At 31.7% G+C, this 24,613-nt stretch overlaps 3 protein-coding genes across 3 annotated transcripts; 2 read left to right on the top strand and 1 right to left on the bottom strand.

The window, feature by feature from the left end:
• Nucleotides 1-5,055: 5,055 nt before the first annotated feature.
• LOC123196168 (putative pentatricopeptide repeat-containing protein At1g10330) lies at nt 5,056-6,707 on the bottom strand. Its single transcript, XM_044610074.1, has one exon. The coding sequence runs from the start codon at nt 6,645-6,647 to the stop codon at nt 5,259-5,261; it is 1,389 nt and encodes a 462-aa protein (XP_044466009.1). The 5' UTR covers nt 6,648-6,707; the 3' UTR covers nt 5,056-5,258.
• Nucleotides 6,708-8,581: 1,874 nt separating this feature from the next.
• On the top strand, nt 8,582-12,420 carry LOC123196960 (protein usf). The gene is made up of 5 exons (XM_044611122.1): nt 8,582-8,781; nt 8,907-9,049; nt 9,192-9,321; nt 10,465-10,656; nt 11,943-12,420. Exons 1-5 carry the CDS (start codon nt 8,623-8,625, stop codon nt 12,147-12,149), a joined length of 831 nt encoding a protein of 276 aa, XP_044467057.1. The 5' UTR covers nt 8,582-8,622; the 3' UTR covers nt 12,150-12,420.
• Nucleotides 12,421-21,808: 9,388 nt separating this feature from the next.
• Nucleotides 21,809-24,369, top strand: LOC123195535 (probable WRKY transcription factor 31). Its single transcript, XM_044609302.1, has 5 exons — nt 21,809-22,391; nt 22,471-22,563; nt 22,675-23,148; nt 23,235-23,348; nt 23,465-24,369. Exons 1-5 carry the CDS (start codon nt 22,011-22,013, stop codon nt 24,191-24,193), a joined length of 1,791 nt encoding a protein of 596 aa, XP_044465237.1. The 5' UTR covers nt 21,809-22,010; the 3' UTR covers nt 24,194-24,369.
• Nucleotides 24,370-24,613: the final 244 nt, after the last annotated feature.

A 24,613-nucleotide genomic window follows, 5' to 3' on the forward strand; every position in this document is an offset into this window, starting at 1 on the left:
GTGTGAGCTTTTAAAAGAAGAACCCAAGTGAGTTGCTTTTGCATTACGGGGTTTGTTTATGTCTTTTGAGCTTAAGAAATACCATTTTCAGATAGGGCTTAAAGTTTGACAATTGACTAGTTTGGATTCCCCATCTTCACAACAACAGAAGTGCTTATATGAGACTCTTTTTTTCATCAAGTCATCGTTGAGTTTTGTTTATTTGTTGTTTGTTCTTGGAACTTTAAGGAAAAAAACTAGAGAGTTTTAAAACAACTAGTGAAAAGCTCGATGCATCAGATGAGGGTTGGCGAGGGAGGAGTGTTGTATCAAAGGAATGACGCAACGGTGGGATCATGATAGGGGATAGTGATTTACCGGAGGGAGAGACATCAAAGATAATTCAAGGAGATAAAAAACAAAGAGGAGCCGATGGAAGAGGAGAGGACTAAGAAGACTTTAAAAAATAATGGAATTCTAAATCAACTTTTATGTGTTACAATATTATTGGGTATTGCTATTTGCCAATTCATTCAAGAATCACATTTTATAAATATAATAAATAATAAGGATATTTTAGTTATTTTGAATATCCTAAATTATTAATAACAAAAACAAATATTAAAAGTTATATAAGTAATTGAAGACCCTACACCTATTTTTACTAGAGATTTTTTGTTAATAGAGTTGGGTTTTTAACAAGAAATTGTGATTTATGTATCAATAAAATTATGTTTTTTAGTTTTGTCATTCGATCCAATTCTTCATCTTCGATTGGTCATCGACCAAAGCTTATTCTCTTATCATTGGAGTCATCAGTGGTGGTAGAAGGAAAAGGGAGGAAGGAGATGGTGGTCATCGCCATCATCAGAAAGAAGAAAATCCTAGGGATGGGGGGAGGGGGAGGGAAGTAACTTTTCAAAGTTGAGATATAGGGTGAAATGTGAATTTTCAAAATCTGAGAGAAAAAATAAGATAAAATTATATATTATTTAATATTATTAGTAAAATAACAGTTTTGTCCTTAATCCTAACTGAAAATTCTAGATTTATAAGTGAGTGTTTAGGTTTATGAAACTCTGCAAATGTATATTTTAAAATAGACTAAACTTTAGTTGAGAAAAAGTCTTTTGGCCTTTCAAAAATGGGTATGCATGATATTACTCTTTATGTATTCAAGGGTAGAAAGATTTTTTAAGATCAAGGGTGGAAAAATGTTTTAAGATCAAACTCTGTGTGGGAAAATGTTAATCACTCTCTCTAAATTAACCAATACGTTGGCAGGAGAAAATGACATGGAGACCAACTAATGCCATGTGTATAAAAAGGATAATATTTTCTTCATAAATATTCTCAATAGGATGATCTTTTACTTAAGATTTGAGGAACTACAATTTTAACCAATTGAATATTTAATTGTTAATTCACCCAAATGCAACACTGCTAATGGAAAAAAGTATTGATATAGTGTTAAATAGGTAATTCATAGTATCTCAAACCATTTTTTATACATATTTCATTTCAATCCTGAAAAGTTGTGACTTGTGATTTGCTTTAAGTCATCTTAAATCTAGGGTTGAATCTAAACTAAATCGAATTTAAGTTCAGCTCAACTGATGAACAAACAAGCTCAAGGTCAGTGAATCAAGAAAATGCCTGATCGAGCTTGCAAACTGTTTGCAGTTCCTTCAAGTGGAGCAAAGAAAAAAACACCTCACAAATGCTTTAACAATTCTTAATCAAAAGTAAAACTTGATAAGCCTATGTCTGAAAACAAATCACAATAACACAGAAGAGAAATAATAGATAAAACCCCTAAATTAGAAACTTTAATTCCAAAATTAGAGTTTAATAAATTCTAGTAAATAATTAACAAATTCAAGTAAACAAATAACAAACTTGATATGTCTTTGTGTTATCATCATTGAACACAAATATTGGACAAATAGAGATGCTCGAATGCCAAAGATGATATGTAATTGGAACTAACAAAGTGCTTGAACTAGAATGTTGGATGGAGTCGATTGGAACTGACATCATCAACGGAGACATGAACTAAGGAGATTGCGATTTGTAAAAGCTGAAAGAAGAAGAGAAGGCCAAAAGACTTAAGTGAAGACATGTGCGTGAAGGGTGAAACAAGGGAAAAAACCTTTAACTTTCACTCTAATTTTTGACACTATCCACTTAAAGTTTGTAATAAGTCTAATGACATTTAGAACTCAATCAGCTTGCGAGTTGCTTGACTATATAGCTTAGACTTAGGCTCATTTATATTGATATACAAAACTCAAGTTTAAGCTCATCTATGCTCAGCTTGTTTCAGGCTTGAGCTTGAGTTCAAGCTCGGGCTTGAACTTGAACTCTAACTTGAATAAATTTAGTTTAAATCTAATTTTATCTGGATTTCACCAACCAATGAATTGCACTTGACCTAGTGCAATTCTAACTAAATTCGACTAGATTACACCTTTTTGGATATGATCGAATGATTTGATTTTGTCATATTACACCTCATGTTGTGCGATCTTGCTAAATAGCACTAGATTGACATAGTGTGATTCGATGCTACAAAAAAAAATCAAATTTTTGGAAATTTAAAATGACTTTTTATGCTCTTCTACCATTAGCTTTCTTCTTACAACATTATAATTTAAGTGAGAGTTTGTAGTTTAACCATTTTATAGGTGGGAACTTACGACTTACCAGGACCATGGGTAGAAAATATAACCTACATAATAAAGCATAATAGGTCTTTTATTTGCTAATCAGCTTTAATTAATATTTTAAGGCTATTAAGCAATTACTTTATATACATCTAGTAGGATTGGATTCAAGGAATAATTAGTTTGAGATAAACTCAAAGAAGAGTTAATTTGAATTCGATTTGAATTTAAAATAATTAATTTAAGAATGGATTTATCTTGTTTGAATGATTAAACAGAAGAAGAAGAAAGAATAATTGAAAAAATAAAAAACCATTAGCTACATGACCATTGATACAACATCACCAACAAGACAAGATCATTCAGACCAAGTCAAACAACCACCTGAACTTGAGCCGTCTAAGACTGAATGCAGGCCTACCAGCTAGCCTTATCAAGGGATCGTGAACTTCAGGCCAATGCTTTTGAAGAAGCCCTAGAGACCACATATGTCAAACTCAACATCACCAAGCTGAGCCATACAGGACCACCTTACATTAACTAACGACAAGAATTCCTGCAGACATCAGCTCTACCGGAAAGAGATTGAAAGAAATAATTCAAATTTTACGCACTATTGTTTACTTTGTCACTCTCTCTTGTAGTTATCAGTATATGTATTGAATTAGTTTGATCATTGTCATTTGGTATTTGGAATTGTCGGCAGTTTGCTGTCAAGGCTTTGGCAGAACAATCCCGATTTGTTGGAGGAGATGAGTAGAAAAGTTAAGTGGGGAACGTCTCTGGTGACGAATAGTTTTGGAAAAAGACTTTGTGCCATTATGTTGACGTTGGCTTGAAGAAAATTTCAGATTTGCAATAATAATTTAAGAATTCAAGTTGCAATTCTTACCCCATTCCTGACCCCTTCATATTTGCGTTATAGATCGCATCATATTATATATATTAATTTATATATAAATAATAATATATTATCATATAATAAAAAAAATAAAAATAAATTAATATTCAATCATAAAACACGTTATAATTTACTAATAACGTTATACATTTAATTTTATTGTTATATAATTACATAGGCTGAATAACTATGTGCCAACTTAACTTTTACGAAATCACATGTTTTTACCCAAAGAGTTTAAAACATAATACAAACAAATTATATTTTTTACCATACTAAATTATAAATTTGTTTTCCTCTCGAAGTTTCCTGTTTTGCATTCTCATTTCTTGGCCACTGAAAAAAAATGCAGGAAAGTTGACGAATCTGGAAGCTAAACAGTTACTACTAGATTCAAATCCAATCTTAAAAGGCAAAAGATTGTTTTCTTTTAAAATTAAGACATGAGGCGGTCATTTATTTAAGGAATGCAACAATAGGAAACTGGCTAAAAATTCTAGATTCATTTTTTTTAATTCTCTAGATTATTTTGTCCATTGACTCAGATCGAAGATTTTTTTTTTCTTGGAATAGGTAAAATAGGATACTCTTCAACTGAGTTGATAAAACCAAATTTCTTTCGCATTTTGCAAAACACAAAAAAGATTGTTTTGTGATTGAGCTCCGATGAAGATGTAAGGAGAGAGTGAGAGATGAAGCAATGGTGTGTGGTGATGATAATGTGAGGAGATGGGGTGAGCAAAGGCAGAGAGTAGCACTCATGAAGTGTGGCAAGTGCACTGTTATGTGATAGTCACTGGTGGTGAGTCACTGATGTAGGGCTAAGATGGCGTGAATGGATGGTGGTGAAAGGGGTAAAAAAATCCCACGAAAATGAACAACAAAGATGCTAGGGTTTAACCACAATTGAGAAAAAAAAAAAAAAAGGCCAAAGGACTATTTTCCACCCAAATTATGTTGTTATCTCAAGTTTTCATCCGTTAACTTTAAAAATCTTATTTACCTACTCATAGAAGGTTAAAATTAACGGTTTAAAAGACAAAATCATTATTTTATCTATAATATTAAAAATAAATTAAAATTTAATCTAGTTATCCCTCCTAACCCCTAAAAACTAACAATTTCTCTCTAGGTCAAGTTTTAAAAAATAGTATCCCCTCCTTAAGGTTTAGTTTTCAATCCCCGGCGTCATCGCCGATGACGAAGCTTTTCGACTTTTCAAACCAAATCTGGGCCGACTAGCATTCTCGAGAAGGGAAGAGAGACCGTTGGAGCATGATGATGTGTCGAGAAAGCTTCGCCGTCAGCGATGGTGTTGAGGATTGAAAACTAAACCCTAGGGAGGGAATGTTATTTTTTAAAACTTGGCCTAAGGGGGAAATGATTAGTTTTTAGGGTTGAGGGAGAAAAAGAGATAAAATTTTAAAATGTTAGATTCCGTTAATTTTAATCGTTCATGGGTGGGTAAATGAGATTTTCAAAATTAACAGGAGAAACTTTGTGATGGTGCGAAATGATACTCCAACCATTCCATGTGGGGGCGGTGTGGTTTCTGCGGGGGGTGGGGTTGGGGGGTTTGGATCTGCAAAGATTCAGATTGCAGATTTTAAAATTCTACTAAATCCTGTTGAGGACGGTGAGGTGACCTTCATTTCTCCTTCTCAGAATCTGAATTTCAAGAACTCAATCATTCTGCTTCCATTGTGAATAAACTAGCATAATGGATCAATCACACTATATGCAGGAATTTTTCTAATCCCAGCCTCTGCCATTGCTTTCCTTAGATCAGCAGCCTGACTCCATCTCTCAACCCCAGCATGAATGTTGGATAACATCACATATTGCCCGCAATGATGGGGCTGTAATTCAAGCAGCCTTTCGCCGATTTCATGTCCCAACTCAACAGCCCCATGGATCTTACAAGCTCCTAAAAGAGCTCCCAAAACTGAAGCATCAGCCTCAATAGGCATATTCTTTATAAATTCAGTGGCTTCACTCAAAAGCCCAGCTCTTCCTAACATATCAACCACACACCCATAGTGTTCCATTATTGGCTTTACACCAAAGGCACTAGACATCGACTGAAATACCTCCAAACCCAACTCCATAAATTTAGCACGAGCACAAGCTGTAAGAACAGCAACAAAAGTAACCTCATTAGCACAAAAACCTTGTTGTTTCATCTCTTCAAACATGTCCAAAGCCTCCCTCTCTCTGCCATTGCTTGCTAACGAATAAATAATTGCATTCCAAGTACAAACTTTTTTGTGCACCATTAAATTAAAAACCCTATTTGAGTAGCCCACACAACCCGCCTTGCCGTAGAAATGAATCAACGCCGTCCCCATGAAAGCACTTACAATAGTTTCATTCCTCAGAATATATCCATGAATTTGCTTCCCCAAATGAAGACCAAGGCCAACTGTCTCAACTAAACCAGCGCATGAAGAGAGTACACTAACATAAGTAGCCTCATTGGGTTTCACTAAATCTTCATTCACAATCATTTTCTCAAAAAACCTAATTGCTTCCAGAAAACAACCGTTCCTCGTGAACCCATTAACAACACTAGTCCAAGAAACGACATCTTTGTTTAACATGCTCTTAAACAGCACAACAGCAGAACCCATGTCGTCATTTTTCGCATAAGCATCAATCATTGCATTACAAGCAACAATGCAAGGATTTGTAATTTCTTCGAACATTAAGTGTGCATTACATAAATCATTGGCTTCACCGTAGAGGGTTAGCAAGGATGTTTTGACAAATGGGTCAGATAAAACGCCGCGTTTAATGGCTTGGGCGTGGAGAGTGAGGGAAGATAAAGAGGGCGGAAAAGAAGAGGCTTTGATCAATGAAGGGAAAGTGTGGGAGTTGGGCAGGGCTTGTTGGGCAAGCATGTGGGTGAAAACAAGAAGGCAGTTGTGAGGTTGGTTGATGTTGAGGTAGGCTCTTATTAGAGTGTTGTAGAGAAGAGTGGCTTTGTGAGTTTTGGAGTTTGGTGGGACGGTGATTAGATGGGAATGAATTTGTTTGATTTTGTTAGGGTTTTTCATGAAGCATCGGAGAACTTGGAGTAAAAACTCTAGGGAATGAAGCATAACAACCTAATTTTTCATTTGTTTGGAGCTTAAGAATCTAACTGTTTATAAATAAAGTAATTCTATATGTTTTGTACAGAAAAATTATATTGATTAATATGATAATAATATGATAATATCATTTTATTTATCACATATTAATATTATCATGTTATTATAATTAAATTACTACCATATGAGTTTGTATAATTTTTCTATACATATAACATTACTTTTATAAATATACATGTAAGTTGAGTAAATAATACTATATTTAGTAACCTTTTATAAGTTGTACATGTTTGGGATGTAACAAAGAAGTCCCTCATTAGTATTTAGAAAAAGATTAAATATTATGTGTATATTTTTTAATATAATTAAATATATAGGTAATATATTATTATATAATTAAATATTATTTTATTTTTAATTTAAAATTATTAAATAATATTATAATATATTATTTATATATTTAATAATACATTTAAAAATATATACATAATTTTATTATTAGTAAATTTATAAATAGACATGATGATGAATCATATCGGATTGGTTTCAATGCAATTGGTCGTATTGATGGGCCAAGCTGTGTCTATGCTTGTTGCTGTGAGGGCCTTATGAGCTGATAACCACAGAGATGAAAAGCACCCACAGTACGACCTAATCTCTTAGGTTATACTATATCAAGCTCTGGATGGGCCAACTTATATGCTTTTATGCGTTGGTCTACCAAATTATACTATTTTAAATAAATTTTAAAATTTTAATTAATATTTAATTAATATTAATTTTTAATAAATTTGTACAGATCATGCCAAGCTAACATGTAAGTGTTTTCTTAAAAGTCTTAATATAACCTGTTCATTTAAAAATTTTGGTTTGATTTGGTTTTGGTTGAAATATTTTAAATTATTTTTTTCAATTCAAATTATGAATTGAGTAATTTTCAAATCGAACTAAATCATAAACAGCTATATATATATAAAAAATTGTATTGGACAAAAATATTTAATAAACAATTAGATATACGACTTTTTTTTCATATTTATTTTATTATTTTCTTTATATGTATATTGTATATATATTTTATATTTATTTTACATATGTATATTATATTTTAGAAAATATAATTCAACTAATTTTATTAAATGATATAAATATATATATGTGATTTTAAAATATTGAAATTATAATAGTCAAATTGTGTATCATATAATATATCAAAAACTCAATTTACCATATTATATATCATATTATATGATACACTTTTAAAAATTAAAATAATACATTACTAATAAAATATTAATTGAGACTTCATTATTTTAAAAAATATCACAAACACATTTAATATTTTAAAATTTTTTATATACAACCCTAATGCATTCATTTTCTCTAAAAAAGTGTATTAATTCATATCAGAAATATATATTGTATCGTATAATACGTATTATATCAGATGATACGTTCATTGTATTATATTAATTCAATACACCTTATAAGATGTATTATTTTTTATTTATATCATATTATATTATAAAATACGATATATATCGTATATTATAAGATACTGATTATTATTATTTAAACCATATTTTTTAGTCTGGTTTGGTTTGAAACCTAAAATGATTTAATTCAGTTTAAAAATTTTTAAATCGTTTTCTTCAATTTGGTTTAAAATTTTTTTTAAACTATATCAAATTGGATCATATACACCCTTGGTCCGACCACAATAGAGGGTTGGATCTCACAGGCCGTGAAAAAAAAAAGGGTAGGGCCAACCCGCCCCTTGATAGTCTACCTGTGAGTGTCAAATTTTGCGGGTCGGATTTGGATCGATCAATGAGTGCGAATTGATTTATTCTCGTCCTCTGTTTACTTGAGAGAATAGCGTCAACAACCTGCCAAAGCGACAGCGTTTCTGTCGAGGTGCCCCGTATTTATCATTATCCCCTGCATATATAAATATTGATTTTGAGTATGATTTCAGCGAAGAATGCTAGCAACAGCTTCCAGAGTCTTCAGCAAAACTCCTCTCCTTAAACCCTCTCTCGCCCGCACGCTCTCTCCCTCCCGTTTTCGTCTTACCGTCCGGTCAATGGCTGATTCTGCAGCTTCACCCTTCAAGAAAGTCCAGATTCAGAGAGACGATACTGTGAGTATTATTTTACCAATCACAATCATTTCTCTTCTATCATCTTTTTTGGAACAAAAATCGAACTTTCATTTATTATAATAGTAATGACTAATAAAGCCTGCGTTTTGACATGAATGGAATAGACATTTGATGCATATGTAGTTGGGAAAGAAGATGGTCCCGGGATTGTTGTGATTCAGGAGTGGTGGGGTGTTGACTATGAGATCAAGAATCATGCTATCAAAGTCTCCCAGCTCAATCCTGGATTTAAGGCACTTATTCCTGAGTAATTATCTCTTATCTTTTCAGTTTTTTCGTTTTTTCTTTTTTTTTTTTTTGGTTAAGTTCGTTTTTTCATTTTACCCTTTTCAATGCATTATCAGTTGCCACTTTCTCGTTCTGAAGATTTAATTTTTCTATGGTTTCAGTTTGTATAGAGGAAAAGTTGGTTTGGATGTTGCGGAAGCACAACACTTAATGGACGGTCTTGACTGGCAAGGTGCTGTCAAGGACATCAGTGCTTCAGTTAACTGGCTTAAGGCAAACGGTTCTAAGAAGGTTCTGACCGTCCACATCGTTGACTTAGTAGTGTAAATGCTTTGTGGCTGCTTCCTGATGCGTACCTAATATTTGTATTTTTCGTATTGTATTTCAAAAAGAACTTTGAGAGTTGCATATGCATATCTAGATGTCCATAATTGTGATTTATCGTGAAAAACATATGGGACGAAATATTTCTTATTCCTTGGGAACTTTGTTTAGTTCAAAATTTACTCTGTTAACATGATGGTTTGGAAGGACTTGATTGCCTGAATGGTGCATAAATATACTCTGTTTAGTCCCATTTTGTGTTCTATGAATGCCTTATGATAACTTGAAGATTACTTAGAGCCATCTCCAGCATCCTGTTTATTCAAAGTCGCATCTGTTTCTGTTTATGAATCATGCAGTTTGCCAATTGGATAGCTTATAATGGTTTCAGCTGCCCTTATTTTGACACACATTCTAACAAGTGTCAGCCTACCTCTGCCATAACAGGTCAAAGCAAGTTGATTCAAAAACCATGTACAATATAGCTAAGTGCTTTCCTCCTTCTAGCCACCTCACTAAAACATGTCAGCTACCTGAGATCTGCTGTCATGATGCAGTTTTAGTCTTTTGACCAGCTGCACTGCTCCTAGCCCAAGCCTTAGCTTTAATTCCTTCACTTGAGCTTGGTCACACATCTTAAGACAACTTTAAATTGATTTCTGTCATGCCTGTGGATGCTTGATTCTCCCCCTTGGGCTCTTTTTTTCATCATTTCATGACTCGTGGCAACTTTAGCCCATATATCTGCAATGGGTAACATGTCAGGCTATTCAGTAGACAAGGATGAAATCATTTCATAGAGTCTATTCTCCAAATCTTGACTTTGAAATATTTTTTGATTTATGCCTTGTCTCTTTTTCTGTAACATAGCATCATAGAAGTATTACATGAAAGGAACACATATATTGATGGTGCTAGTCACAATGCATTTATTGAAATTTTTTCTCTCTCTCTTTTTTTTTTTTTTTTTTGTTTCATCACATTTATGGTTAATTGGTTACATGCCTTATAAACTTCACTTTTCTGTTTATAAAGTTGAAGATTTTAGATATGATGGATTTAATTTTACACATTGCTTTCACTTGTTAATGAACTTGTGGCACTACATAGGTTGGTGTGACTGGATATTGCATGGGGGGTGCTCTCTCTATTGCAAGTTCTGTTTTAATTCCCGAGGTTGATGCTGTTGTTGCATTTTATGGAGTTCCCTCATCAGAGCTTGCAGATCCTGCCAAGGCTAAAGCACCTGTTCAGGCTCATTTTGGGGAGCTTGACAACTTTGTTGGCTTTTCAGATGTGACGGTATGGAATATCTTTTCAACTCTCAGATTTTACAAATATTTTTTACTTCTGTTAAATCTTGAAGTCACTTCCATGTCCTTGGATAAGTTGCTAGAATGATGTCCATGATCAGTCTATATATTTGTTTGCATTTATGCAGTGCATGTATTATGTGAGTCTTGTGCAAGTATCAGTTATGGCATCGATTTTATATCTGAACAATATTTTCCCTTGCTTCATCCCCCTCTCTCACTGCCTCCCCTTCTCCTTTCTCTCTCCCCTTTGTCTTTCTCACCATCCTTGCCTTGTCCACTGCAAAAACAGAGATAGGGAGGGAGATGGACTTTAGAGAGGCTTTATTACATTAGCTATTATTCAGCCTCTTCATCGTAAATTTCCTGTTACACAGTCATTAGTTTAACTTCTTGGTCAGATTAACTTCTACCATTTGATCAAGTCAATAAAAATAGAGCTCAAAGATCGCATTGAATCTCTTGAAATTAAAAGACTCATTTAACAATGAAACTTGGATGGCTAGACTGAGTTTGGTCCTAAAATATATCCCTGAATTTGTAAAGATTTTGAATTTGGAAAACAGTGACTCCTTATAAGGTAAAAGCCACTGTAAATCTGCTACTAAAACTCAGTAAGAAATTGTTTTCTTTTTCTTTTTTTCCCCCCTCTTGCTTTGTGTCTGTCTCCTTTCTCATTAATTTCTCACCGAATGCCCATCCACAATGTGATGCCTTGCTAAGCTAACGTAGTAGACCATTTTATATCATAGCTGAGTTTAAATTTGGTTAATTGGTTCTATAGTTTTTATTTTATCTTGCAGTAGCAATGCAACTTGCAACTAAAGCTATTTACTAATTCAATGTTTAGTTGAAAACAGAGAGAGTCTTTATTTACCTTCATGGATTGGCTGCCATGCAATAAGTTATAATAACCAAACTCTACCTTACTTTCCATAAGTACAATCTCCTTTCTGGATAACCTGATCTTAAATTTGATCATGTGGTGTCTTGTAATGTTTTATTCTATTTTCACTCTTACAAATGAATGTAATATAGTTGAGATCATGAGAAAATTAAGATAGTTACTGAATATTTTGAGAACTATAGAATGACAATATGAGTTAATTTATGTTGAATAAGTTGTATCATTATCTCATATAATATATATATAAAATTCTTTTATCACTCTAGTGATCAGATGCCTGGATAATATCTGTTTGTTTCCTATGTACTTGCTGCAAGTTGAAGTTTTAACCTTAGAAATTTCTAATCATGCTTTCTTTTGAATTTCAGGCTGCAAAAGCCTTGGAGGAAAAGCTGAAACTTTCTGGTGTTCCATATGAGGTTCACATCTATCCTGGCAATGGACATGCATTCATGAATAGGTCACCAGAAGGGGTGCAGAGGAGGAAGAGTATGGGAATGCCTGATGAGGATGATGCCGCAGTTGAGCTGGCATGGTCACACTTCCAATCATGGATGACTCACTACTTGTCTTAAATAATTTGCTATTTGGATGCATTTCTGAGAGTCAAATTTGCATGGTTTGTTAAATATTAGCCTGCTGTATTACCTAGACTAGACATACTGGAAGGTTGGGAATTATGCTCCCTTTCCTTTCCCAAAAAAATCCTTATTTCTAAGGTTGTGTTTGGGTGTGACTTTGGAGATTTCACTTGCTGAATTATCTAAAATGCGTTTGGTTGATTGCTTGTAAATGTTTATGCTGTGGCCTTCATGCTTAAATAAAGGTATCCTATCTTTTTCTTTAGGTTGGATAAGTAGGCATATTGCTTTTTCTTTTACCACGGAATGCTGACGGCTTTCTTCTTTAATTGAAGTAAAAACTTCAAAAAGAACCTGTGTGAACAGCATGGCTTTGGGCATCTTTGAAGAAGCGAACTTTGACGGATTTGGTTTCCTTGTGTGGACCAAAGGAAAAGGAGTTGTGTGGACATACGGCCTGGAGCAAAGTCTTGTTTAGCTGACCACATTGGAATGTGGACATGCATTATTCCAGGGAAGGGGCTTGAGATAAATTTGTTTCAGTGTCTCGGGATCTGTGATTGCATTGCATGCCATATTTTTTTATGAAGAACTGTTTACCAATGGCTTTTATAATAAGCATCAATGAGCGTTTGGGCCTGGATCTTGTTATATAAAATTCTGATTCAAGCAAGGTTGGCTCTCTCCTGTCTCATATTTTCAGCTCTCACAGATTTTCTTGAATGAGAATTTCTTTCCATTAAACATTTTCGATCATTGCCAAATCTATAGCTTTACTTGTGAAGATATGGTTTATATGGTTGAGAAACTACTTGGAAGTTAAAAATTGCAACATTTCACTCAAAATATTCCATGGATCAAATTTGTATTTATATATTGCTTATTTATTTATATTATTTAGGGTGTACCAAAAGCATGTATATGTCTTTCCTCTTTTAATTGTCAAAATTATTCATGTGGACGTATCTCTATCCTCTAGACCAAGCTTGTTCAAATATGCTGGAATAATAAAACCATACATATTTATTTTGGGTATATAAATAAATACACATTTAAAATGTGTTATTATGTGATTGAATAATTTTAAATTAAATATAAAATAACACACCATCACATAATAATATATATAAGTGTGTATATATTTGTATATTCAAAATGGGTATATATAATATCGATCGTGATCGAATCATATTACACATGAGAACACTGGAAATACTTTTTTTCATTTGTGGTTTGAAATCGGCGCCCTCTGTGTAATTCTTCAAATAAACATGATTGGCTTCTCCTGTGAGATGGAATCTTGTTAACTCTAAGCAGTGCATTAAGTTCTACGCTGGCAATCTAGTCTGGGGTAACCCCAGACACAAACTCCATTTCTTTCTACAGGATTTACTGAATTATGACTAATCTAGTTTCTTTAAGATGGTAAAATTTAAAGGAAGGGCAGGGATATCTACAAGGAAAGGTAGCGATAACTAGGAAAATTCTCAGTAATCTAGGGGAGGTCAATGATAGTTCCAGGAAGGTTTTCTTTGAAATTATTATCCAAACCCGTGAGAGGTTAGCATAATAGCAGTCGTAATTATAGCAACAAATGCCGATAGAAAAGAAGAAAACGTGAAGTGAGGTTAAACCCAACTGGCCAACTTGGTGTTCATTCGTGAAGGCAGGAGCCGCCATTGCCAAATGGAGAGAAGAATATGTGTTTGATCACATTAATTACTGCATGTTAGGTTAGGTCAACTAATGCAAGCGATGACTACAGCACTTTGTAGTTTGCGGTTCAACCTCTCACAGATTCAAATCAAAATCAAATGAACCACACATGGCCACGCTTTCAAGCTTTTCAACGCTACTTATCGTCACTATTTTCACATGCTCTCTGTTAAATCGCTAGATACATTGTTGGGTTGTTGAATGTGAACTCACTTCTTCCATCCTTATTCTCTTCACATTGGTTTCACACTTCAGAATTATAATCAATTTATGTAACATCTCTGATTTAATAGTTCTATTAACTATTGAATTAATGCACCCAAAGTTTTTCTTATAATATTATTCTTTTCTTCACATTAGTTTCACACCTCAATTTATAATAAATTTATGTAACATCTCTGGTTTAATAGTTCAGTTCACTATCAAAATATTATTCACCTAATGTTTTTCTTATAATATTATTCTCTTCTTCACATTGGTTTCACACTTCAATTCATAATAAATTTCTGTACATCTCTGATTTAATCATTCGGTTCATTGTTAAGATATTATTCACTCAAATTTGTTTTTATACTATTATTCTCTTCTTCACATTGGTTTCACACTTTAATTTATAATAAATTTCTGTAAAATCTCTTGTTTAATAATTTAACTCACTGTCAAGATATTGTCTACTTTTGATACATACTCTATCATAATTTTACTTATAGGGTTTACAACACAAAATAAGTCTTGAGAAGAGCTCACAAACTATTTAATCAATTTTATCTTTTCATTTTTAAATAATGTGAGATGCACATACATGTTCAATATCTCTTCTGTATTTTATTAATGTAAGATTTATTTAAGAGTGTCACAATCACCTTTTTACAGGACTCAACATTCTAATTGAATTTTGACCTATAATCACCCAAAAAGATATGCATCTTAAATTATAAAATTTTAAAATAAAATTATAATAAATTATTTATTTAAAATAAATAATATCTTAATAATAAAATAAACTATTAGACAAAGAAGTAGTCTTCAATATTAATAGCTGATGAGGCCGATGGAGTGATGCATGGATATGCATGCTTGCGTTGATACATATAAAATAAATAAAGACCATGTTACACATCATGCTACCAAAAAGTAGAGGCAGCTGCTTTTAATTGTCTGTGTTTGGTGTAGACTTTTGAGTGCATGACAATCTGTTCCTTACTATTTTAATCACCATTAGCAGCGCTTTAAGAACCAAACAAACTGGGAATCCCAGTAATACAATTTAATTAATGGCTAATCTAACATAGTTTATCTACTTCCTTAATTTCTGCACTGCTTGATTATTTGGGCAATGGCTAGGTTACCCGTCTGCCTGCTTCTCCATGATCATTATCTGTCGGCTCAGATCCAAATCTTCTTTGACATTAGCACTCCATTGATGACGATTTGTGGAACTCGATGTGTTTTGATTTCAGTGCTATAAATTATTCGATCAATGGCTCGCCAATTAATTCTTAAATATATCCAGATCACACGTAAACAGTGATTTTTGACTAGCACCAATATAATCAATCTTTGATCTATGCTTTTAAAATTATTTGGATATTCGAATAGATTATATAATTGGTTTATAACTTGAATGATTTAATCAAATTAATCTATTAATTTTAATTTAAATTATTATAATTGAATAGATAATTATAAAAAATTAAATTAATATTTTATAGAATTATATAATCAATGTTTGATTATAGTAGGATTATTCGGTGCAAAAAATATATATTATATAATTATTTTAATAGTAAATAAAACAATATATATAAAATCTGTCAAGTTAGATTAAAACTACGTTTCTTGGATTTAATAATTTTTTCAATTAATTATTTTTATTAGATTTAACCAAATTTTTGAATTGGTAAACAATTAAATAAAAATCAAACCGTTTGGATTGGTTTCAATAACATTGCCTTTGATACATCATATTTCTGAAAAAACATGAATGCCGAGTCCTGGCATTCATATCAATTCACACTTAAGTCTAATTATGTCCTCGTGTATCGATTGTGACTGCATAATATATATATATATATATATATATATATATATATATATATATATATATATTTATTTATTTATTTATTTATTTATTTATTTATATGTCACAACTTGCTGCCGTCAATTAATTAGGGCTCACCTTTCTCGTCCTTTTAATTAATATTCAATTTAATATCCCCACTCTTCTTCAATACGCATTATTATTTTCTGAAAAGTACCAAAGGGTGCGAGTCACGATGAAATGTTTGATGACTGTTTTTGTAAGATTTTCTTTCCTGGAGAAATTTAATCTGTTGTGTGTTTATCTTGCATTTGAAGACAAAAATAAAATAGAATTGCAATCCAAATTCTCCTTTTAAAAATCAACTCATCTAACATTGACCATCATTCTGATGAACGATGAACAACATTCAGGATGAAAATGAGGGTCGAGCTCGAGCATGCTGTTGGGTTGACAATGAATGATGGGTTTCCTTCTTTCTTGTAAAAAAATTATAATAGAGATCTAAACAAAAAATGATGTCTAAATATATATTATATATTGAAATATCTTTTTAGAATTCTATTTGTATTGATTAGACAGATAAACCTAAAATAGAATAATCAAATTTATAATTATTATATCAAATAAATTAAGATTTCATAAATCTAATAAAGACTCGAATCTAAACCTTCTTTTAAAAATTTTAATATTTTATTAGTTTTACTAACTTAAAATGTCTTTTTTTTTAGTTTTGTTGTACCTATATGTGTAATTAATTCATTGAAATGATCATAAAGTAGGTTTGAATCTGGAGAGAAACTGGTTTGAACTTTGACAAAAGTGAGCTATATTTCAAATGCTTTATTATTGTGCATCCTTTGCAACAAAAGAAAGTGAAAGTGTCTGAGCTCAAAAAAAATGAAAGAAGCGATGAAAACGATGCCGTAATAAGTTGGGGGAATAAAAGCATGCATGCACGTACTATAGGGCATCTCGTTTACAATATGAAAATCAAAATCTGTGGGAAAGGTATTTTTTAAAATTTTGAGGCAATCCCCCAACTGTACAATTTAATTATGTCAAAGTTTCAAGTGTCTGCATTATATATCAAAGCGACGCCTTTTCAGGGTGAGTTTGGGCCATTCTTGAGAAGTCTTTATAAAAGGGTTTTTATCTTTAAAGTACACTATTTTTATTTATTTATTTATTTATATATTTATACTCTGCCTAATGCAACTTCTCGATTTATAACAAAATTATGATATAAAATAATATATATTTATATATATTATTAAATAATTAAAAAATTTTAAATTAAAAGTAAAATAATATCTAATCATATAATAATATATTTTATATATACTAATTTATATATATATATTATAAAAATACTCTAAAAACTTTATATTAAAATATGGGTTATGACAATACTAGTGTAAACTACAAGGTTAATTAGGCTTTTAATAGTAGAATTCAATAAATTGTTATAAAAGAGACTATATCTTCTTTTCCAATACACGCATGGTATAACATTTATCAAAATATCGTCATTTTGATAATATATGAGGAAGGAAGACCAATTTTCCAGTTTCAATAGATTGATAATTGATCGTATTTGGAGTAAATTCTACATTAGTTATGATGCAACAGATTTGCCTAAATCCCTAAAATTTTCTACTCCGATATCCTCTATATCAAACGGTTGAAAATCAAATAAAGGTTAGAAAAATCGTATGTGAAAACTTTGTATAGAGTCATAAAATAAGAAGGCCAATAAGTTTATATGGAATAAAATGTGTTTTCACTTCTCATCTAACATGTCGACCAAATTGTTGAATATTTGACCCAATCGTCGTGTCATTCTCTCCATTATGTCATTGTATACGTGCTTAAAGTTGCTTTGGTGATTGGGCGGTTGCTAACATTTTAACCTTACATATACCTAGATTAAAAATATAATAAAACTAAGTGGGTTTATTTTGAGAATATAAATAAATATGTATCTTAATTAATAAATATGGAAATGAAAACAATATAGTATAAGTATAAAATGATAAATAATAAAAAAATACATTTAAAAAAACATAAAATTTGAATACAAAACATGTATATATAAGTTTAATACGATATGTTGTTGATAATATGTTTATAAAAATATGACAATATCACACATAATTTTAATATTTTTTATAGATATTTTGGTTAACAATTTAAATGTACAGTATCTGAGTGACTATTATACCTAATAAAACATAATATGTAATTAAGATTTAATCATTATAAAAAATTATCGAAAAATATCATACATTTTCGTACTTTAAAAAATTCATAAAAAATAGAAAACATAAAAAAGAAAATATCGGAAACATATAAAATACACGTTTGATATATTTTGGGTTTAAAAATTTGAAACAACATATTTAAAATACGAATAATTTCTATTTTTATTAACTAAAGTACATACTTGATATATGTTATTATGTGATTGAATGATTTTAAATTAAAGATAAAATAACACTCAATATATTACTGATTTATATATTCAGAATAAGTATATATAATATAAACCCTTTAAAATAAGCTATTTCTTGAATTTGATTGGAAAGTGCTTTAACTCAAAGCACAAGCAAAGGTGGTCTTGGCTTTTAATTTTGCACCCCTTTACATGATTCTTTTTGACCCTCTCAAGTTTTAGGTAAAAATCTGATGATGTTCAAGTTGAATGTATCGAAATGTAACACAAATTAATTATTTTAATATCATTGGCGATGTCAATAAGAGACTTTTCATCTCGCTAAATTAATTGAATCACGTTTTAGGGGTGGAATATATTATTAATATGAAAGCTAACACTTTTAATTATACATAGTGACATATCTTATCAATTAAATTTTTCATGTTGGTTTTTGTGTGTGTATCTTGGACTATGCACACGCCTTTTCTTTTGTTGGCCCTCCTTGTCTCGCCATTCCATAGGCAGTTGTTGCTTTTTGAGTAAATTATATTTACCACCCTGAGGTTCGGATGTACAATTCTAGCTAGATCACATTTAAAAGAAAAAAAAAAAGGCAACTTTACTAATCGAAAATGTGTGATATTGATGTGATTCAAACGAGTGATATGATTGAAATTACATCAAACAGAATACAGTTCAATAAAATCGTATTTTGGTTATGATTTTACCTATTAGATAACATATTTTCTACTGATATTCAACTTAAATCCCACTTGTAAGAATGCAATCTAGTTGAATCCGGCCACGTCGTTGATATTGATTTTAGGGGTAATATAATAATTTATTAAAAATAATATAATAATTTACTTGTTTAATATCGTATCAAAACCAATTTTAGTTATCAAGTTTAAGTTTTGAATAAAAATTTATAACTTAAGAATTTTATGGATGGAACCTATCGTTTCCGAAACCTTAGGTTTCTCAATACTAATAATATTTCACCTCTAACTCAATTAAAATTTCTTTTTCTAGTAGAATTCATTAATTTTATGATGAATTGGGGTGAAATTTGATCGTCAACGAATAATTGATGGCATGCACTACGTTTTCCATGCAAGGTCTTTCATTATTTTCCAAAAAAGAAAAATTGGTAAAATTCAACAGTTTGAAAAGTTTTAATTAAAATGAGAAAAGTTTATTCAATATTTTTAAATATATAATCTATAATTGACTTAATAATATGAATTAATAAGAACCACTCAAATGTTATTTATTGTTTTTTTTTTCCCTCTAAAAATAATTTTGGATTCTAAATTAAAATCCATAAATGAATGTAAACATGCATGAACTCTTGTTACAACTAAAAAAAAGATGTATGAATTTAAATCTTTTTTTACGATATATTACGACCAAATTATTGATTTATTTGATTTAATAATTATAAAATCGATCATTAAATATAAAATTTATCTTATTTGACGTGATTGATTTTGATTTAATAAGATAATTTGATTCAAATAAATTTTTTATATAAGAATAAATTACTATTCTTTGAATTTCTAAACTAAAAATTCTCGTTCAAACCATAATTACAGAAGAAGAAGGTTTCGACACGGTGTTATAAAAATAAATTATTATATTAATTTTAATTATTATATTTTTAATAATTATTATTATATTATCTATGAAAACGGTGATCAATGATTTAGAGAGTTTCGGTGACTGAAATCACACGGAAAAGATGAGATCTTGATAGACTGCACCGATTGTATATAATATAAAATTTTAAGGAGGAGTGAAAACTTGTCACTTCCGTAATTTTCGGGTGAGAAATCAATTTGCTTTAAGAGAAGTAGATAAATAACTTGTGAGTGAATTGACATGGATTTTAGGTTCCAAAAGAGTCAAAGGGAACATGGAAAAGCAAAGAAAGTGTTTGATCGTTGGGCAATGCCCATAATGCCATTTATAATGTTTGACTATTATTCTCAAACTTTAGTATAGAATAACCAAAAGTATAATAAAGGCCAAAAGACTACCCTGTTATGTAATTTTTGATAAAATTTATTATGAATTATGAGGTTAAAATTGTTATTTAATTAATAATATTAAAAACTAAAATGTAATCTTATTTTCTTTTCTTCTTTCTTCAATGATGTTCTCCGACTAACTATTTATCTGTCGATACTCTCCCTTGCATCCTGAACAAAAACGTAACCACCATTCTTTGATCATAAATGTGACGGATCATTGCATGATGAACATGTTCATGGTTGAAGAATGATTTGGATCTGGATAGACCATCTAGATCCAAATTATTCTCCAGCCACAAATACAATGAAAGCGTGACCATAAAAGCATTTGTTGTGTGACGATTTGTCATGTTTGTGGCCACATCTTTGTCCAATATGTGAAAGAGAGTATCGATAGATGAGATGTTAGCCAGAGAAGGAAGGGAAGGAATAAAATCTTAGGGGGGAAAATATAATTTTTTAAATTTTTGAATAAAAAAATTATTAATTTTTTAAATTAAAGAGAGAGAATAAAATAAAATTTTAGTTTTTAAATATAATTAATTAAATAACGATTTTACTTTTATAATTATTAATAAATTTTAACAAAAATTATATAATGAGTGAGTATTTAAATTTTTAAAATCTCATATATATTAGTTTAACTTCACACTAAACCTTTGGTGAGGATAAGTCTTTCGGCGTAAAATAAATTTTCAAGGAAGGGTGCTAGTATTGAAATTTGAAAAGAAGCTAACTTTAATTTGCTTTAGTAATTCATGTGACCAGCGTCATGTGCAGGCATAAAAGGCGAGTAACTATTCACATTATAATATACTGTTAATGATTATAAATTTTACACACTTTTATTTTTAACTGGACTCAACGCACGAGTAACATGTCACGTAACATTTTTTCATCTATAAAATATATATTTTATAATATAATATATATTATTGATATAAAAAATAATAATATAATAAAATATATTTAAAATTTTAAAAATATTTGTAATAGTTTACAAAATAGTAGGTTAATAATTAAAATTTTTTATTATTTTTATTTTTTCTATCACACTAACAAAACTCATCTTTATTTCTAAATTGGAAAGGGTATTATAGTAATTGAAAGGCAATTATATAGCGGTGGAGCGGCAGTAGAAAATGTAGTCAAGGGATTCGGTCCAGACGGATGACGGAGTCAACCAATGTAGTCCGTCCGGACGGAACCAACCAACTGTCAGAAGTCAACTTTCCTCGTCAGCAGTAGCGTTGACTTAGACTGCTCTTTTTCACTGATCCAGAGACGCCGGGCCAATCAGGGCGGTGAAGATTAGGAACGCGTCAATCTCCACGATTGTCCTATTTCTTTTATCTTAAAGAAAATATTCACTAAAATTAAATATTCATATCGAATGACTAATTAAAAAAAAAAAAAGAAAAGAAATCCCTTTATTTTCTGAGGATGGAGATCTTCTAATAAATATTAAACGCAACACAACAAAGCACTAATCACTTAAACTAGCTGTGTTTCTGTTTGGTCTTCTTGTAAAAGTCTCTGACTCTCCCTTTTTATTGCCGAGTCCATTGCACCGTCTCAAAGACTGGTTTCATTTCTCCTCCTCTTTCTCTACAAACAGTTGCTGATTCATGGCCAAAGGCAGCAGTGGACTCTCTCTTGATTTAGATCCTATTGCTGGTAACAACTTCTTTCTTCATCTCCCAACTGTGCTTAATTCTTTTCCCGAAGATCAACATCACCATCACCATCACCATCACCATCATCACAACAAGTGGAAAATCACTTCTCTCATGGATGCAAAGAGGTCTCCTCCTTCAACTATTCAGTTCCCTGTCTGTCTTAATTCCTCTGATTATCAACAGTCTTCCCAACTGTCTGATGATAAAAGAACGGTCATTGATGAGATGGACTTTTTTGCCGACAAAAAACATGAAATCACCAATATTAATGATAACCCTCGGGATAAAGATAACTCTAACGAACCCAACGGATTACAACTTAATGTACATGTAAGTGATTTCTTGTTTGATCATTTAGCTGGCTTTTGTTATTGGTATTTTATTTATTTACTTTTATATGTTATTGTAGACTGGTTTGAATCTTCTCACTACTAGTGATCAGTCCATGGTGGATGATGGGATATCTTCAAGTAGGGAAGAAAGAAGAAGAGCTAAAAGTGAGGTCAGAAAAATTTATGTATTTATTTTGTTGTGTTACAGCTTTTTTTTTTTTTTTTTTTCAGTTCTAACTGTAACTGATAGGATTACTGTACTATTGGTTTCTCTCTCATAGTATGCCCTTGTTCAAGCTGAGGTTGAACGATTGAAAGCGGAGAATCAACGTTTAAGAGGCATGCTGAACCAGGTTAAAAGCAATTACAATATTCTGCAGATGCATTTGATAACACTTGGCCAACAAGAAGAACAAAAATCTGGCAATAATGAAGAACAAAAGGGAGAAAAGAAACAAACTGAAGGTTTTTTAGCACCAAGGCAGTTTATGGATCTTGGTTTGGCGTCCAATACCGAAGATAACGATGAGCCTTCACATTCTTCGTCGCATACAGGGTCAGGAAATAATGAACAGAATGGTGCTTCATTTGATCAAGATAATAAAAAACTTGTTAGAAGAGATGACAGCCCAGATCAAGGCTATGGGGCTAATAAGGTTCCTAAATTTAATCCTTCCTCAAAAGATGTTGATCAAACTGAGGCTACCATTAGGAAGGCACGTGTATCGGTTAGAGCAAGATCGGAGGCTCCCATGGTAGGTTAATTGAATTGAGATAGGTTAAGTGATTAATTTGATAACTTTTTTCAGTTGAAGTTGATCAAAATTTTGTCGGCTTTCAGATTAATGATGGGTGCCAATGGAGAAAGTATGGACAAAAGATGGCTAAGGGAAATCCTTGTCCGCGAGCATACTATCGATGCACCATGGCAACTGGTTGCCCAGTTAGAAAACAGGTATGTTTTCGTTTTTCTTATTAGATATGAAACATCATAGTCAAGGTGTTTAATTTTAAGTACCATTACAAAACTTCGACATTAATTAATCAATCAAAATTTGATGCTTTATTCAGGTACAAAGATGTGCTGAAGATCGGGAAATTTTGATCACAACATATGAAGGAAATCACAACCATCCCTTGCCACCAGCGGCAATGGCTATGGCATCAACTACATCATCAGCAGCACGGCTGCTACTATCGGGTTCAATGTCAAGTGCTGATGGAATAATGAACCCAAATTTTCTAGCAAGAACTCTCCTCCCATGTTCCTCTAGCATGGCCACAATATCAGCTTCAGCCCCTTTCCCCACTGTGACATTAGACCTTACAGAAACTCCCAACCCTTTACAACTCCAGAGGTCACCAAACCAATTTAATATCCCATTTCCAAACTCACCTCATAATATTTCCAATGCCCCAGTTGCTTCCTTGTTGCCCCAAATATTCGAGCAGGCACTTTATAACCAATCAAAATTTTCTGGCCTACAAATGTCTCAAGACATAGACCCTTCTCAATTGGGTCATCAGTCACAGTTGCAACCACCAGCATTGCACCAAGGCCAACCTAACTCATTGCTTACTGATACTGTAACCGCAGCCACCGCGGCCATTGCAGCTGATCCCAACTTCACTGCCGCTGTAGCTGCAGCTATCACGTCAATCATTAATGGCAGTGCCCATCCAGACAATGTCATCAACGATAATACAAAAATCCCCGCAACAACAACCACAAATAGCAATGGCAAATTTACTCCCAGCAACAGCATTGGCAATGACAAGTTTTCAAGTGAATTGAAGTAAATTAAGTTGCTGTAAGCTCTTCATAATTTCTTTTTCTTTTTCCAAGTTTTATGTACACATGTTCAAATCTTTGCTCTTAAAGTCGGATTAAATGTAGGTCCGTTATCCTTGCTTCAATGCGAAGTCAAAAAAATTGAAGAAATAAATAAAAAAAAGTAATGCGTGTTAGATTATAATTCTATGGTCGAGGAAATCAAAAGAAACTGCTATCCTTTCTCTTTTTTTGTATCTTTGTGTACATGAAGCCAAACCTTGCCCAGAAAGAATGAAAAGGCTCAAAGGAAAAGGTGAAAGAGCGAACATCTAATTTATTATTAATTTGTTGGGGTTACGTATATGATAAGCCAAGGAATTTAAGAGAGGAAATCCATCCCCTGGAGACACTGACGAGTCAAAGAAATCCGTCCCCAGGTAGTTAAA

Source organism: Mangifera indica, chromosome 14 (genome assembly GCF_011075055.1).
Source record: "Mangifera indica cultivar Alphonso chromosome 14, CATAS_Mindica_2.1, whole genome shotgun sequence".
In the NCBI taxonomy this organism is placed as follows: Eukaryota; Viridiplantae; Streptophyta; class Magnoliopsida; order Sapindales; family Anacardiaceae; genus Mangifera; species Mangifera indica.

Bases quoted from the DNA above. Each gene is read 5' to 3' on its own strand.
- LOC123196168 (XM_044610074.1), bottom strand. From the start codon at position 6,647: ATGCTTCATTCCCTAGAGTTTTTACTCCAAGTTCTCCGATGCTTCATG.
- LOC123196960 (XM_044611122.1), top strand. From the start codon at position 8,623: ATGCTAGCAACAGCTTCCAGAGTCTTCAGCAAAACTCCTCTCCTTAAA. The intron at 9,322-10,464 runs GTTCTGACCGTC...GGCACTACATAG, and splicing joins AGGCAAACGGTTCTAAGAAG to GTTGGTGTGACTGGATATTG. The intron at 10,657-11,942 runs GTATGGAATATC...TTTGAATTTCAG, and splicing joins TTGGCTTTTCAGATGTGACG to GCTGCAAAAGCCTTGGAGGA.
- LOC123195535 (XM_044609302.1), top strand. From the start codon at position 22,011: ATGGCCAAAGGCAGCAGTGGACTCTCTCTTGATTTAGATCCTATTGCT. The intron at 22,564-22,674 runs GTCAGAAAAATT...TCTCTCTCATAG, and splicing joins GAAGAAGAGCTAAAAGTGAG to TATGCCCTTGTTCAAGCTGA. The intron at 23,349-23,464 runs GTATGTTTTCGT...TGCTTTATTCAG, and splicing joins GTTGCCCAGTTAGAAAACAG to GTACAAAGATGTGCTGAAGA.